This window comes from Chaetura pelagica, unplaced genomic scaffold (genome assembly GCF_000747805.2).
Source record: "Chaetura pelagica isolate M959 unplaced genomic scaffold, ChaPel_1.0 scaffold88, whole genome shotgun sequence".
Classification (NCBI taxonomy): domain Eukaryota; kingdom Metazoa; phylum Chordata; class Aves; order Apodiformes; family Apodidae; genus Chaetura; species Chaetura pelagica.
Window position 1 is genome coordinate 1,866,582 of NW_009954313.1, and position 15,747 is coordinate 1,882,328.

Consider the following 15,747-nt stretch of genomic DNA (forward strand, 5'->3'; position numbering starts at 1 on the left):
GCATAGCAGTCTGAGAAAGTAGGTCTGAATTTAAGTAGTATCTGGAGGTGGAGACCTGGAGTTCATCCACTGCTGGGAGCCAAGGAAATTGCTGCTGCTGCTTGGTTTGCTTTACAGACTTGAGGATATGATGTCTCTTCAACAAGCACTCAAAATTATCAGTGCAAACCTCACAAGAGGAGGAGATGACAAGGGCTCAAGATGGCAAGTGGGGTGTTCATTGCTTGGAGGAAACAGGATGATACACTGGAGCTTTGAAACTGATTTGAATTGAAACTGCAGTTTTATTAGTGCCCAAATGAAGCATCCTGCCTTCAACCAAGATTCCACCCTTTTAAAAATCATTCCTTCTTTGTTGGTCTCACTCACTCACCCCAGTGAAAGGCTTCTTGTACTCTTGAACATGTGTTCCAGGTGGAAGACCTGCCTCTAGCACAGCCTTATGTGCCCTTCCTTTTTTCTGGGATTCTGCCAGTGAAACTCCCTAACCAGCAGGAAGATGGCCAGCAGCCAATTTCAAAACATATTTTACTGAGTCCATAGACACGTACCCTGATTAAGTGTGTACAGAAGCAAAACTTTACATAGAGTTCTTTAAAGTTTTATATTTTACTCTTTGAGTAGTGTGTGATCCAATGGAATTTGGGAGTGGCATCTGTCAGATGCCTCTGAACACTTAGCATATCTTCTTGCATAGGCTTTGTTTCACAGTTCAGTCCATGTGATCTCACAGTGATCCACAGAGAATCAAATGGTCTGTAGTACAAGACTTTTCCCCTTCTCTTACTGTCCTCTTTAGAAATATTTGAGTGTTTTTGTTCAGTTTCACAGACTAGATTTTAAAAAGACATGATTTAAAGATGGAAAGCGTATGACTAGGTGTCAATTCTGTGCTCTGAGCAACTTTGAAAATACGTTTTATAGGAAGTGGATAGACAGTTGAGTATGCATCAGGAATCACTGACAACTAGGAGATATCAGTGAGTGAGGTGTGTCTATGGGAGAAGAGAATGAAGTAGCCAAGGAGTATGGAGTGAGGGCAAGAGACAGGCTGACGTGCCAGGGAGTCAGGAAGGGAGAAATGAGCAAGTTGCAAAACACCAGAGGAGGAGAATAACATTGTGGAAGGTGGCCTGAGCAGAGTAAGATTAAGCTGGAAGACTACATGTAAAGCACAGCAACAAAAAGCTCCCCTTTCTGTCAGAAGTGACTGTAGGAGGGAAATAGATGCAAAGAGAGTAGTTACACCAGATACAAAAACTACTTGGCTTCCAGAAAGGACAAAATCCTTTATTGTATCAAAAGTAATTAAAATTGTATTGAAGACTTTTCCATGTGAACGTATTGCCAGAGAGCTAATGTGCCAAGGGGCCAGTAGGGCCACCTCATTGCAAGTGACAGGGTTGATGGTAGTCTCCCAGGACTACCCAGTAAAATTTGATATGCACAGCAGAAGCAAACGTTTAAGATCACAAACTGCATCTTTTTTATAGCAATAGAGCCCTCAAGCAGAATTACTGTGTGACTGTTTAATCTCTCTGTACCCACTGGGGTAACGTTCATCTCTGCCTCCCAAGGGTATCCTGCAAATGACATGTGTTCCTCTTTGTGTGTTGTTCTGTCTTTTCATGGTAGGATTATAGAGGTAAAGGTAGAATTGGTTTATCGTGAGTATACAAATATCACCGGGTTATCAGTAGAGTTATTGTTTAGTGTGCCTGGCACATAGGTCTTTTACCTGATGGGTTGAATCTGGAAGTAATATGAGCAAAGGGATGCTTTTAATATAACTTTTGAGAAGTCAAACCTGTATTTTATTTTGAGGTGCCGGTTTGAAAATCCATGGGTTTAAATTTTTTTTTACTTGCTATTCTTTCATTATCAAAAAATGCCTGTAGTCCCTGCAGTTGCTGGGGAAAAAAAACCCACCTTATTGGATAATCTGAATTTTGCAAGAGATATGTACTGAGATGAAAGCCTATAAATACAGATTTTTTTCTTCTTCTCCTGTCATAAGTACGGTCCTTTAATTCATTGTCCCTTTGGGTCTTAATTAACAAAGGGCAGGAGGCAACTGGTTTACCTGTTTAGTGTGGTTGTGAAATCGTAAGATATCAACTGTGGGTAGCTAATGTAATAAAGTGAAGTTCCCCAATGACTTCGAAAATGCTCAGTGAAATCAAATTTCTTGCAGATCCTTTATGAGACTTTATAAAAAATGAATGTTACAAAAATTGTGAGTAAAAATCACCAGTTCTTTTTTTTTTCTTTTTAACGTACAGATATTGATGATGTCAAGAAGCACAAACCAGGTTACCTTGAAGCTACAGTTGACTGGTTCCGATTATATAAAGTCCCTGATGGCAAACCAGAGAATCAGTTTGCTTTTAATGGACAATTTAAAGACAAGGTGAAGATAATCCAAAATTAGAAGTACATCTTTCTGTCATGTGGCCTCTTAAATACATGATTTTTGGAATTACAAAGGAGGACGTTTAACAAAAATAATTTTTGTACAAGGGATATTTGAATACAGTTTGTTGTGCTAGGAATAGTGTTTGCTGTCTTCATATATTCGGGGAAAATGCATAGGTTATTAAAGGAAGTCTGAAAAAAAACATTGAATCCTAATCCTGGCGAGATTTACACACACATATTTATGTTTGTGGGTTATTCTCACAGTGTTTTCATTCTCCTTGTCCAAGAAAATAACAGATTGTTTTTCAGGTATTTTTTCAGTTCTGATTAATACATCTTCCTTAATTTTTTTTGAAGACTGTGCAGTTTAAGGCAGATAGTAGGTTGCAGATTTTTTCGTATTTGGTATTTGCTCAAAATACACTTTTTCCTGGTAATTCTATGTAAAAAAAAATGAGCTGTTTTTGGGTTAAAGGCTGAAAAATATTTTCCCCTTTTTAGAAAAAAATAATGGAGTTTTAAACTATCTAAAGTAAAAATGGCCAGTGTTTGAAAGGAGAGCAGACCTGGGAACAGACCTTTTTGAAGAAAATACCTTGATTTTTCCAGAGGAAATTGGCTTTGATTTGAGTATAAGTATTCTGCAAATTGTGTGTAGACTATTTTTGGCAAAGAATCACAGGTTCCTAATGAACAATGTCCATGTGTCAGCTAGTTCAGCCTTGCAGTGTGCTATCCATGTTGTAAAATGCCTTCTGACCAGCACTGACTTGACATGTTTTTTTCTGGTTAAATAGATGCCCTGTTTCCTCTCTGCGATGAAACTGTCTTTTAAATCAAGGAAATGTAGAGTTACAAGGCTTGATAACCTGTTATCTCCCCTGTTCTCCCAGAAACTGCTCTTAGGGATTTTCTTGCTCTGCAAAACACTGTTGTTGCCCTGTAGTGCTAGTTTAGCAGAATGTATCCCCACCAGTCCATTGGAGTTCAGGCTTGAGGTATTAAATGTCCCAAGATAGCTGGTTTGGCGCACTTGAATAATTCTCAAGCATTTCTAGAGACCCAGGATATGACGAAGCAGCTGTGGCTGTGCTCCAGCACCTCTGGTGAAGTTCACTATGTTCCAGTGGCATTCTGCCAAGTCACTCTTTGTTAGGAAATCTGAATGTTCTGTTGGCAGCTTTTTGGAAGCCGTATCATCTGGATGCTGTGGGTTTATTTTATTATTTTTTTTTAAGCTGTTTCATTCCCTCTCTGCCTCCAATACTGCTTTTGTTTTAAGCAAAAAAAATAACTGCAAAGCAGCTGACATTTTACGTTGTTGCAAATGCTTAAGTATATGATTGGGCAATTAATGAAGTAAATGCAGATTTTGGCACTAGAGGGGAAACCTTAACTCTGACCCTGATGTACACATGTAACAGAGGCATAGTAGCTCACACACTCTGTCCCATTTAGGATCTGGTACAGTTTTCTATAGCTGTAGGTGTCTGCATGTAGGACTAATTTAATTTTTTTTCATGTAGCCTTTGTGTTTTCTAGCTGTGGTCTGAGAGTGAGTTCTGAATGTTTTGCCAGTGTATTTGACAGATAGCAAAGTTTGTTTCTTTCCATAAAAAAGGGATGTAATATTTTCCAGAAATGTAATGAGACCTCAAAGGAGGCCCTTTAAAATGACACATGAAACAGTATGTTTTAATAAACTAGTTCTGTGACTTTTTTCCTGTTTAATAACATTTTAAATAATAAAATTTTTCCTTGATGTAAACTAGGATTTTGCTGTTGAAATTATTAAATCTACCCATGAATACTGGAAAGCTTTGCTTCATAAAAAAGCTGATGGAGGTGCTATCAAGTGGTAAGTATCCAGTCACTTTTTTTTCCTCTTTGTATTGTGCTACTACTGGTGATATTCAATATGTGGCAGCTGTGTTTGAGCTGCTTAGAATTTTTGCGATTACATGGTTTTGATTGATAATTAATTGATAATAGAATATGACTAAATGATTTTCAGTGGTCTCTTTCAACCCTGACAACTCTATGGGTCTCTGATTGGCTAATTGCACCTTGTATGCTGATGATTTACTGGCAAATAGTTCCAAAATTATATTTATTTTATAAAAGTGACCTAGATTACTTCAACTTTTGAGAAAGGGCCAAGAATGTTCAGGATAATTTTGGGAGAATCTCAGTATCGCATGCAATGTCTTTTTGTCACCGTTTATTCCATCTTTGGGTGCTGCATTGCTCTGATGCAGAATTCTTTTGAAGCTTAGTATTCCATAATTTTTAGTTGTCCCCTGGAATAAGAGAACTACATTATTGTTCTTTACTAGCCTTTGGCCAGATCTAAATAAAAATGGACTTTATTAAAATCTCTGGACTGGTTTTTGTTGGCAGTTGTAGCACTAAAGGCCCTGAAGAGCAGGCGGGTATCTTTTCCCAGTGCTTTCCAAGGGCTGTAGATTGCTAAATCAGAGGGCAAAGGCTCTGAGGGGAAGCTGTGTTCAGGTAGTGGGGAAAATGCGACTTTCACTTTCTGTCCTGAAGCTGATTGAACACCTCAGCAGTTGAACAGGGTAATAGTCCTACTTCAGCATGGCAAGAATATTGTAGGGTAATACTCAGATTTTAGGCTCGAGGGACTTTGAGCTTCACGTTGATGAGATAAAAAAATAATTAAAACTGCAGTCTTGATTTGGGGAATTGAACTTCTTGCCATTTACTATGTGGGACTTTAAAATCTCGTGACTAAATTCACTTTTGGTGTGAAAGGAAAAGTATTTGTAGGGAAATGTTTCTGCAAAATATTTGATCCCAGAGTTTGTTTGCTCTCTGTAAGCAGTACAGGTATTGGCTACTTTCTGTGGAAGCAGAATTTTCACCTGTTTTTTCCTTCTTGTTAGTTACTGCAGGTATGTGATGATGTTTTTTTCCCGTGGGTACTTAATTGTGTTTTGCTTCTCCACTGATTGATAAAACATGTTTTTTATTTTACTTTTCAGCACTAATGTTCTGGTGAGTGGCAGCCCATTTTGTTGCAGTGAGGAGGATGCCCGGTTGATTGTGCAGTCGGTAAGGACAATATTTACCTTTTTCCCCCCCTCTTTTTTTAAATGATTCATAGGAAAAGAAGACTCAGAGCTCCAAAACTGAAATAAAGTAGCTGAACTGAAGTGGCACTTAAACAAAAATTTAAGGCATGAAGTAAAAAAAGAGCACAATGGTTGTGGAGGCAACATAAGCATTATAATATAAACCTCTCATTCCAGTAGTCTTGTTGTACTTTCAGGCAAGTTCATGACTGTTGTGGTGAGGGCTTTTGTTTTGTTTTTCTCCTGCCTCTGCAGTTCTGTTTCTTCTGATCCCGAATAGCAAGATGAACTGCTATTTGTATCTAGCCTGCTGTCTTCTGTCTCCCCTGTTGCCATGAGTTACCACCCAGTGTTAGAACTCATTGACTAGCTGACTGTAGTCCCTAATCTTTAAAGGGATCCTTTGTTTGTCTACTTGCATAATTGAATGCATTGCAGTAAAAGAGGGGGATGATTTTTGAGTGTTCTTAAAGAATGTCTGTCATATTCTGAAAATTAACATAAAATTAAAACATGCAGGTTTCTTGTTCAGGCAAGAAAAATGTCCTGTAGGCCTGATACTTTCATGTGCAAAAATGCTAGTAGAGAAAAATTTCTTCTGTTTTAAAATATGCTACTTTGGATGCCAGAAGCAAAATTACCAGAAATTACATGGAGAAAAGTACTCCTAAGTATTACTTTTTTTTTTTAAACATGAGCCATGGTTGTGCCTGTGTTCATGACCACATGAGCATGGCAAGTATTTTGCACATGTCCGTGACTGGGCAGCCAGTGTTTTGCCCCAGTAGTCTCAGTAATTATGTAAGTTCAGGTGTCAAAGGAGACAGCATCCACCGTCTGTGCAGTTAACATTCCGACAGCATTTCTAGTAAGAATGTGTTGTCCTGGGTAGTGTTTTGTCACAAGCAAATAAGACTGTAAGTTGGTTTAAGTCATAAAGAAGTATCAGACCCAACTGTTTCTCCTATTCAGGTCTCTTTGTCTTCAGCACTTCTCTATAAGTACTTTTATGATTGCACTTGAGAATGTCAATTAGTGGGACTGTAGGTTTTAAATGAAAGAAAAACTAATTTTGGAATTCAGATAAGTTTTTAGACATGTCAGTCACAGCTATAAGCAAATATTTACCTCCTCTCTACTTTCAAATCTACAGTAATGTTTAGTGAGTGTTTAAATGCAACTAAAATTTCAAGTTCCTGTATTCAAATGTATTTCAATGGTGACAAACCTCTAAAGGAATATTCCTTTTGTGTTCTTGGCTGTTTGTACTTGGAAGCGTGTAGGGTAGATAATTATGTGTTTAAACCAGCGATATCCTTTATTTTGTTTCTTAATAACAAATCAACATTTTTTAGTTGTTTGGGTGGGAGGTTAGTAAAAACAGTTCATAAAATACCTACTTTGTATTGAACTTTAATGTCTTTTTTATTACGAGTATTTGCCTTCTTATCAAGTATTATCACTTCTTGGCTTATTTATGCCTTATTATTGTCTTTAAGTGATACTGGTTTTAAGAAGTTGTCATCACACACTCCTTTCAATCATTCTGTTTCAGTTTAGATGAAGTGTTTTAATTGTGTCTTTGTAGGCTACTGTCCCTTGGTACTTTTTAGGCGGGGAAAAGATACAATACTCTCTTAAATGCTGTTTATACTGCATGCAGTTTCCAGTCTACGATAACTTAAAAATAAGTAAAATGCTCTTGAAATATGAATAGTGAACACTCAAATTCTAAATGTAAGCAGGGAGGTTGACTTGCACATTGTAAGCAAGTGTCTTTTGTCTAGTACTGCCCACTTTGGTTGTCACGCATTAGTTTCTTTCATAGTGAAGTGAAAGTACGTGAGTGTTGGCTGCAGAATTTTAATGGCTGTGGTAGTTTTAAATGAAAGCTGCCTTTGTCTGGGTTTTTGTGTGTGTGTACTTTTGTTTTTTAAACTAAAAGCAGACACATTTTCTTCTAGTTTGTCTGTCTGTTAACTTCTGGATGAAAACAGCAGAATGAAAGCACAGGTAGAAATTTTGTATACAAGTGCAGTGAGAAGTGTATGTCACTGCAAAATTTCTGAGCTACTTATGCAGTGAAAACTAGTTCCCTACAGTTCTGTTTCCTGGGTCAGACTCCAACTGCAGAATTTCTGAGTGGATGATAATTACCTTCAATCAGGTATATTGAGTTCTCAGCTACTACAACAAAAAAAAAACAGAAACAAATAAAAACCCCAAAAGGCAACAGTATTGTTATGCAAAAGTTTTTATGATAAGTGATAGAATGAGTAGAACCAGAAGGAAAACAAAGAAATCCTTGTCAAATGCTTACCAAATTGTGCACTAATCAGAATTTCATATATATTTTGGTTGGGTAGTTCCTGAGATAGTTCTGTTGATTTCAGTAGGATTTATGGTGCTATTATTTGAGCTTTTGTTATTTCACAGATGTGGGACTGGAATGGCTTGTCTACATTGAGGAATTTCCACTCCACTGAGTTAATTTCTAGCTGGTGGGCATGTGTACTGTTGTCTGTATTGGTGGCAAAGTAAAATGATTCTACAGCTGGTGAAGTTGCCATGTCTGGTCAATCCCAAAGAGGCAGAAAATAATCTGTGTGTATGGGAACACATACTGAACATTTGAACCAGCCAAAATTAACACCAGCTCTCTGCAACTGCAAACCTAGTTGAGTTTTAACACTAGGTGGTGAAAATTTTTCGTGTGTGCTACTCTCTGCAAATTGTTTTATCTCTTTCTGAGCTCCAGCATTAGTACAGGTTAGAAACTAAACCTAGGAGGAATGGAGATTTGTAGCTGATTGTGTTGCTGCTAAGATGGACTGCTTATTTCAGACTTTTAAGTGTTGCCATCCATAAAACTGAGCAGGACAGCCAGATCTTTGTTTAACATTAATCCTGAGAACTGCTTGCTTACTTGCTTTATGAAGAAGCTGCTGAGGACTTTGTAAGTTGGAAAATATCCAGCACATTCTATATGTATATTTAGAGCAGTGTTTCTCAGACTTAGCACATAATTCTTCCCTTACAATACTGGAAAGTGAGCTAGGGAAGCTTTACTAGGTGAGGTAGCTTTTGATAAAATGCAGAATAATGTTTTACAGGGGAAAATACTTAGCTTTTCCTGATAATTTAAAAAAAGTCCAACAAAATTAGAATCTGTATATTTACTAATGTGTTTTGAATAAATTCAGACCTAAGCTGGAATGTTGGTTAACTGCCTTTCTTCCTACATGTTTTCTGTGAGGATGTTTCCATTTGGGACTTAGTAGAGTCAGATTTTTCCATTCAGTGGCCAGTTGTGAAACAAAAGTTTGGTGGGGTTTTTAGTTTGGTGTTTGTTTGTTTTTTAAATTATTAGTGAATTTGTTTTTTAAACAATGTTTCAGGTGAAAAGTATTATGTAGTGAAGAGATTGTTGGTTAATTGGGATGATCTGTTCCTGATGAAAAGGTGTTGAGTCCTTATTCAGACTTTTTGAGCCATTATCCCGGAAGTGGCAGGCACCTGTTTAGATATGATGGCCACTGGTTATCCTTGCCTTATGAGATAAAGCTTTGATTTTGCTGGAAAGAGAGGGGATGGTCTGGTGATAAGGCCTGGAAGACCTGTGTTACATTTGTCATACTGGCACATCTTTTCAGGCCAATCACATAGCCCTCCTGTGCAGGTAATTATCCCTGGGTAATGTGGAAAAAAGAACTTATTTTTTTTCCTCCTTCCTCAGAGGCTTCAACCCACTCTTCAGCAGATCAAGCCCTGTGCCCCGTTCAGATGCAGGCAGTCTCTCAAGGGAATTTTACAGCAGTGGAGCTCAGTCTGAGTGCTGCACTGTGCTAAGCCCAGCTGTGTGGCTTATGGGTCAACCTGCTTGCCTGCAGGATACTGTGAAGTTTTCATTATTGTCTTCATACCCCTTTAAGTAGTGGTAGGAAGTTCCACCTGTTGGTGTGGAAGACACGTGTTCACTGTGCAGCTTTGTTCTCCTGAAGCTTCAAACAGCTGTAAACCCTGCTTTTGAGGCTGTTTCTTTTTTTTTGCATGGTTCACCTGTGTGATTACTCCTGAGTTATCTGCTCAGATAAGTGTAGCTGGGGTGGGCTTCTGTCACAGCAAAGGCCAATGTCCATCCACCCAGTTTCTTATCTGTGCATGCGAGTGAGTGTTGCAGGATACCTTGTGCTTTGCTGTCAGTTGTGTCAGTTGGAAAACATGCTGAAAGGGCAGTGGAGGATTGTTACTACACAAGTAACTAGCATCCTTATTGTGAGGCAGGTTGCTTCCAGCTGGTGTTAAAACTGGCTTTAATTTTGTTCTTTAAGTTAGGGGACACAACATGCTAGGTAATACTGCAATTAAATAGTGGTATATCCAGCTTTGAAATGTCAGACCTTCATTTTAAAACTATTTGTCTCTTTGCACAGAACTGAATCCTACTCTGCCAAAATGTAATTGTAAGAGAGTATAATTACACTTACTCAATTTTTTTCAAAAAATATATTAGTAATGTAAGCTGTGTGTGTGTATATATATATTCACATGTATACCTTATACTGAAATTTGTATAGTAATGTAATTGGGAAGACATTTTTACTCTTTAGTATCTAAACAGCAAATCCTATCTATTATCCTTAAAGATAGTAGGAAAATCCCCTTCACACTAGGTGAGGTGTTAATCTACCATTCATTATTAGTGTGTTTTGTCATTTATGAGCAACAGACAAATGTGCACAGTAGTTGAGGGGGTGGGGAAAGGGAAAATCTGTAAGGTAGAATATCATCACATGGGGGCAAGAGAAAGTTATGTTTTTATTAATATCTCTTGACTTCATCAGTAAAATAACTTTGTTTGGGTGATAACTGTGAAACTTCAAATTGGTTTGGTTTTTTTCTTTTTTTTTTTTTAGGCACCATTGTGTGTAAATGGAGATTCTGTTTCCCCAGGAGGTATGTTTTGCCCACAATGCTACATGATTTCTCTAATAGTTTGCTTTAAAAATGTCTTGCTGAGAAAAGATGGTTTTGTGCACATGAGAATGGTAATACTTTATATCCTGTCAGACTGTAATGCCTGTCCTCTGTTAATTAGAACATGAGCAGAAAGTTATGGCTGATTTGTGGAAGGTTACTTTTGAGTACGAGTGAAAAGTATTGTCCACATAAAAAGATGAGAAGACTAATTTTTTCTGTCACTGGTCATTGGCAAATGCATTGCGTTTATCCTTTTTAAAAGGAGAAAAGTTGCTTTGTCTTAGTTTTTGTCATTCTTCACAGTAGCTAACTAATCAAATAAGCAACTCCTTTTCCTAAAATTGACATCACCATACTTACTTTTCAGCTGTAAGTTCTAAGGACAAAATTCTCTCTTTTTACTGTTATAACAGTTTTTCATGTTAACAGAACATGTGTTTTTCTTCAAGAAATAAGAATGTATCCTGCATTTTAATTTTAGTTAAATACGTAGAAAAAAGAGATTTTTGTACTGGCAGGAACTATAGAGAAGACATACGTGTTCTTTGAGATGGAGGGAGTTACAGAAATGCTAAGAGAAACTTAGTCATAAGTCAAGTCCCAGATTGTTTGCAAAGTAACATCTGTGTAGTCTGTGTCATAGGAGAGCAAGTTGCGTTCCATTTGCCCTTTTATGGTATGCCAATAAATAGCATTTATTTGCTGGAATAGTGTATCTCAGACCTCTGACAGACAACTGACATAATCTGCCTGATCTTCGATGCTTTCCAGGGATGGTCACATCAGTGTTATAACTTGTTGCAGGGTTGCTTCAGCCAGACTGTTACAGTGAACAGATATTTTGAGTCTGTGATTTACATAAGCTGGGGATAGAACTCACCCAGAACTATTGTTATGGGAGGGGAGATAGCTGAAAGGGCAGAATGGTGCTTTTTCAAGTGTTTTTGTATGACTAGTTATGTAGAAATAATGTGACTCTTGATGTGTATTTTTTTCATTTTAGTGGATTCCTGGCACTTTTTTCCCAAGTGATCGTCAGTGTTCTGAAATGGCATCATCAAATCTTAAAGTCATCCCTTTCTGAAGACAGACAAGCAGTAATTGTTGGGTTCCCGTTGAAACAACTTTTCAACTTGTGTAAACCTTCTCTCATGTAAATAAAACCTGACATTATCAAATGAATGTTTCCTTTCTGTGTCTTTCTTTGTGCAGGGTGGAGCAGAGGGAAGAGGAGGGCTTGCTTGCTTGTTTGTTCTCAATCTCAGAACTCAAGAATTGCTCTTATCCACTCAAGAAGTGTAGTATCAAATAAGATGGGAGATCAGATATCTTCATCCTTGTTCTCTAGATTTGGAATAATCCAGCCATCAGGTGCATAGAATATTGTATTAATTTATATGTTGGAGCTTGTCTGGCCACTCTTGACTGTAATCTGTTTCAAGTAGAGCATAATCCCTATGTAACAGGCTTAGCAGTGTTTTCTGCTAATATGCACTGTTTTCTGAGTTGTATTTGCTTTTGTGCCCTGTTGTCCCTGCATGCTTTATAGAGTTATGACAGAGCATACTTGCTGTAAAAGAACAAGTACAACTTCACTCCAAAGAGTAATTCAACTAGGAAGGGCTTATGCCATAACAATTGAAGTAAGGATGCATGTGTGCTCTCTTCTGCATCCTGTTTTGATAAGTTGTGTGTTTCATCACACAGGAAGGACTTTCCTTATGGAAAGCTTCTGTTTTTAGAATTGTGTATGCCTGAAGTTCTTTGATAGTTCCTTATTCAGTGAGACAATATGTAGAACTGACCTTTGTGCTTCCATTGTAAAAATATCTGCCACTTTTTCTACTGCAGGATTATATGTCGCCTGTCTGTACCCAGGGTATTCTTTAAAAACAAAACAAAACAAAAACCCAGCTGTTAAGTAGAAAGAGAGGAAATTATAATATAGACAGACAGCTTTATCCAGCTTGTTACGGAGACCAAAGGTGAGTGTTGCCTCCTTTGTATGATGACTGAAAAAAAGGTTAATGTTGCTGACACTAGAAGGCAATGGAAGCTAAAGAACTCAGAAAGTTAGGCTGTGGCTTGCTATAGAGGACTTTTCCTTACAAAGAGTAAGTTTTTAGTAAGAAAGCTGTCACCTTTGGCAATGTTTCATAGAAAAATATTGAATCATAGAATCTTAGGGGCTGGAAGGGACCTCGAGAGATCATCTAGTCCAACCCCCCTGCCAGAGCAGGGTCACCTAGAGTACATCACACAGGAACTCATCCAGGTGGGTTTTGAATGTCTCCAGTGAGGGGGAGACTCCACAACCTCCCTGGGCAGTCTGTTCCAGTGCTCTGTCACTCTTACAGTAAAAATTTTTTTTCGGATATTCACCTTGAACCTCCTATGCTCCAATTTACACCCATTACCCCTTGTCCTATCACTGGTCATCACCGAGAAAAGCCTAACTCCGTTCCCCTGACACTCACCCCTTACATATGTGTAAACATTGATGAGGTCACCCCTCAGTCTCCTTTTCTCCAAGCTAAAGAGACCCAGCTCCCTCAGCCTTTCCTCATAAGGGAGTTGTTCCACTCCCTTAATCATCTTCGTAGCTCTGCGCTGGACTCTTTCGAGCAGTTCCCTGTCCTTTTTGAACTGAGGGGCCCAGAACTGGACACAATACTCCAGATGTGGCCTCACCAATGCAGAATAGAGGGGGAGGAGAACCTCTCTTGACCTACTAACCACACCCTTTCTAATGCACCCCAGGATGCCATTGGCCTTCTTGGCCACAAGGGCACATTGCTGGCTCATGGTCATCCTCCTGTCTACCAGGACCCCCAGGTCTCTTTCACCTACACTACTCTCCAGCAGTTCAGACCCCAACCTGTACTGGGACATGGGGTTGTTCTTCCCCAAATGCCTTCTGGTGTGTCAGCCACTCCTCCCAGCTTAGTGTCATCAGCAAACTTGCTGAGGGTACATTCTATACCCTCATCCAGGTCGTTGATGAAGATGTTGAACAACACCGGTCCCAGTACCGACCCCTGTGGGACTCCACTAGTCACACACCTCCAACCAGATTCTGCCCCATTGACTACAACTCTCTGACTCCTTCCTTTCAACCAGTTCCTAATCCACCTCACTTCCTGATCACCAAACCCATACCTGATCAACTTTTCTACAAGGATGCTGTGGGAGACGGTGTCAAATGCTTTACTGAAATCAAGATAAACCACATCTACCGCTCTACCATCATCTATCCACCTAGTAATTTCCTCATAGAAGGCTATGAGGTTAGTCAAACATGATTTACCCTTGATAAAACCATGTTGACTGCTCTTGATGACCCCCATGTCCTTGATGTGCCTGGAGATAGTGCCAAGAACAAGTTGTTCCATCACCTTTCCAGGGATGGAGGTGAGGCTGACCGGTCTATAGTTACCCGGGTCCTCCTTCTTGCCCTTCTTGTAGACTGGAGTGACATTTGCTATCCTCCAGTCCTCAGGCACCTCACCTGTTGCCCATGACTTACTGAAGATGATGGAGAGTGGCCTAGCAATGACCTCCGCCAGCTCCCTCAGCACCCTTGGGTGCATTCCATCTGGACCCATTGATTTATGGATGTCCAGATTACTCAACTGATCCCTAACCCAATCCTCATCTACCATGTCAAACTCTTCCTCTATCTTGACTTCTTCTGGGGCTATATGAATCTGGGGCTCATAGGGAGACCCTGCAGGAGTGAAGACAGAGGCAAAGAAGGCATTCAGCACCTCTGCCTTCTTTATATCCTCTGTCACCAGGGCTCCCACCTCATTCCTCAATGGGCCAATATTGCCTCTATTGCTAGTTTTGCTAGCTATGTATTTGAAAAAGCCCTTTCTATTATCCTTAACCTGACTTGCAAGGTTAAGTTCCAAGGAGGCCTTAGCTTTCCTAATTGCCTCCCTACATCCTCTGACAACAGTCCTATATTCCTCCCACGTGACCAGCCCCTCCTTCCATGATCTGTAGATTTTCCTTTTCCACTTAAGTTTGCCCAGTAGTTCCTTCTTTAACCATGCAGGTCTCCTAGCACCCTTACTAGATTTCCTAACCATTGGGACGCTCTGATCCTGTGCTTGCAAGAAGTGGTCCTTGAATGTTGACCAGCTATCTTGAGCTCCTTTATCTTCTAGCACCCTGTCCCATGGGATTTCCCTTAATAGATGATTGAGGAGACCAAAGTTTGCCCTGTGGAAGTCCAGGGTTCTGGTCCTGCTGGGTATTTTGTTCCTTCCACACAGGATCCTGAACTCCACCATCTCATGATCACTGCAGCCAAGGCTGCCATTGACCACCACTGCTTCAACAAGGCCCTCCTTGCTGGTTAGTACAAGATCCAGCAGCGCTCCTCTTCTAGTCGGCTTGTCCACCATTTGCATTAAGAAGTTATCATCAATGCACTGGAGGAACCTCCTAGACTGTGAAAGGCTGGCTGTGTGAGTCTTCCAGCAGATATCAGGGTAGTTGAAATCTCCCATGAGGACCAGGGACTGTAGTTGTGAGGCTGCTTTCAGTTGCCTGTAGAAAGCCTCATCAACCTCCTCACCTTGATCAGGAGGTCTGTAGTAGACCCCCACAACTGTGTCACCCGCACCTGCTTGCCCCTTAATTCTTACCCACAGACTTTCAACTTGCCCCTCATCAGCCCCTGCACGAAACTCAATACATTCTAGTTGCTCTCTCACATAAAGAGCAACTCCACCACCTCGCTTCCCTGCCCTATCTTTCCTAAAAAGCATATATCCATCCATGGCCACATTCCAGTCATGTGAGCTGTCCCACCATGTCTCTGTTATTGCTACTAGATCATAACCCTTAGCCCGCACACAGACCTCTAATTCCTCCTGCTTGTTCCCCATGCTGCGTGCATTAGCATACAGGCATTTCAGGAAACGAACAGAGCACACCGGTGGGACTAAATCCTCCTTGGACGACCTGACTTTGGGCCATGGTGTGTTCCTCTTGTGCTTGTCCCTAACAGACCCGGTCTTCTCCCCTTCCCCCATCACATCTAGTTTAAAGCTCTATCAATGAGCCCTGCCAAGTCCTGCCCCAAAAGCCTCTTCCCCCTCTGGGACAGGTGCATCCCACCTGCTACCATCAGTCCAGGTGCCTCATATAGCATCCCATGATCAAAAAAACCAAAACCCTGTCTATGACACCAATCTCTTAACCATTCGTTAACCTGCAAACTCTTCCTGTATACCTCCCTACC

General features: G+C 39.9%; 1 protein-coding gene across 1 annotated transcript in view; it reads left to right on the top strand.

The window, feature by feature from the left end:
* Positions 1-11,667, top strand: part of PPA2 (pyrophosphatase (inorganic) 2) — a 39,085-nt gene extending 27,418 nt beyond the window's left edge. The window contains exons 7-11 of the mRNA XM_010004102.1: positions 2,283-2,410; positions 4,191-4,276; positions 5,424-5,493; positions 10,430-10,469; positions 11,497-11,667. Coding sequence (XP_010002404.1) covers positions 2,283-2,410; positions 4,191-4,276; positions 5,424-5,493; positions 10,430-10,469; positions 11,497-11,525 — 353 coding nt within the window. The 3' untranslated portion in view covers positions 11,526-11,667. The remainder of the gene's footprint in view (positions 1-2,282; positions 2,411-4,190; positions 4,277-5,423; positions 5,494-10,429; positions 10,470-11,496) is intronic.
* The last annotated feature ends 4,080 nt before the right edge of the window (positions 11,668-15,747 follow it).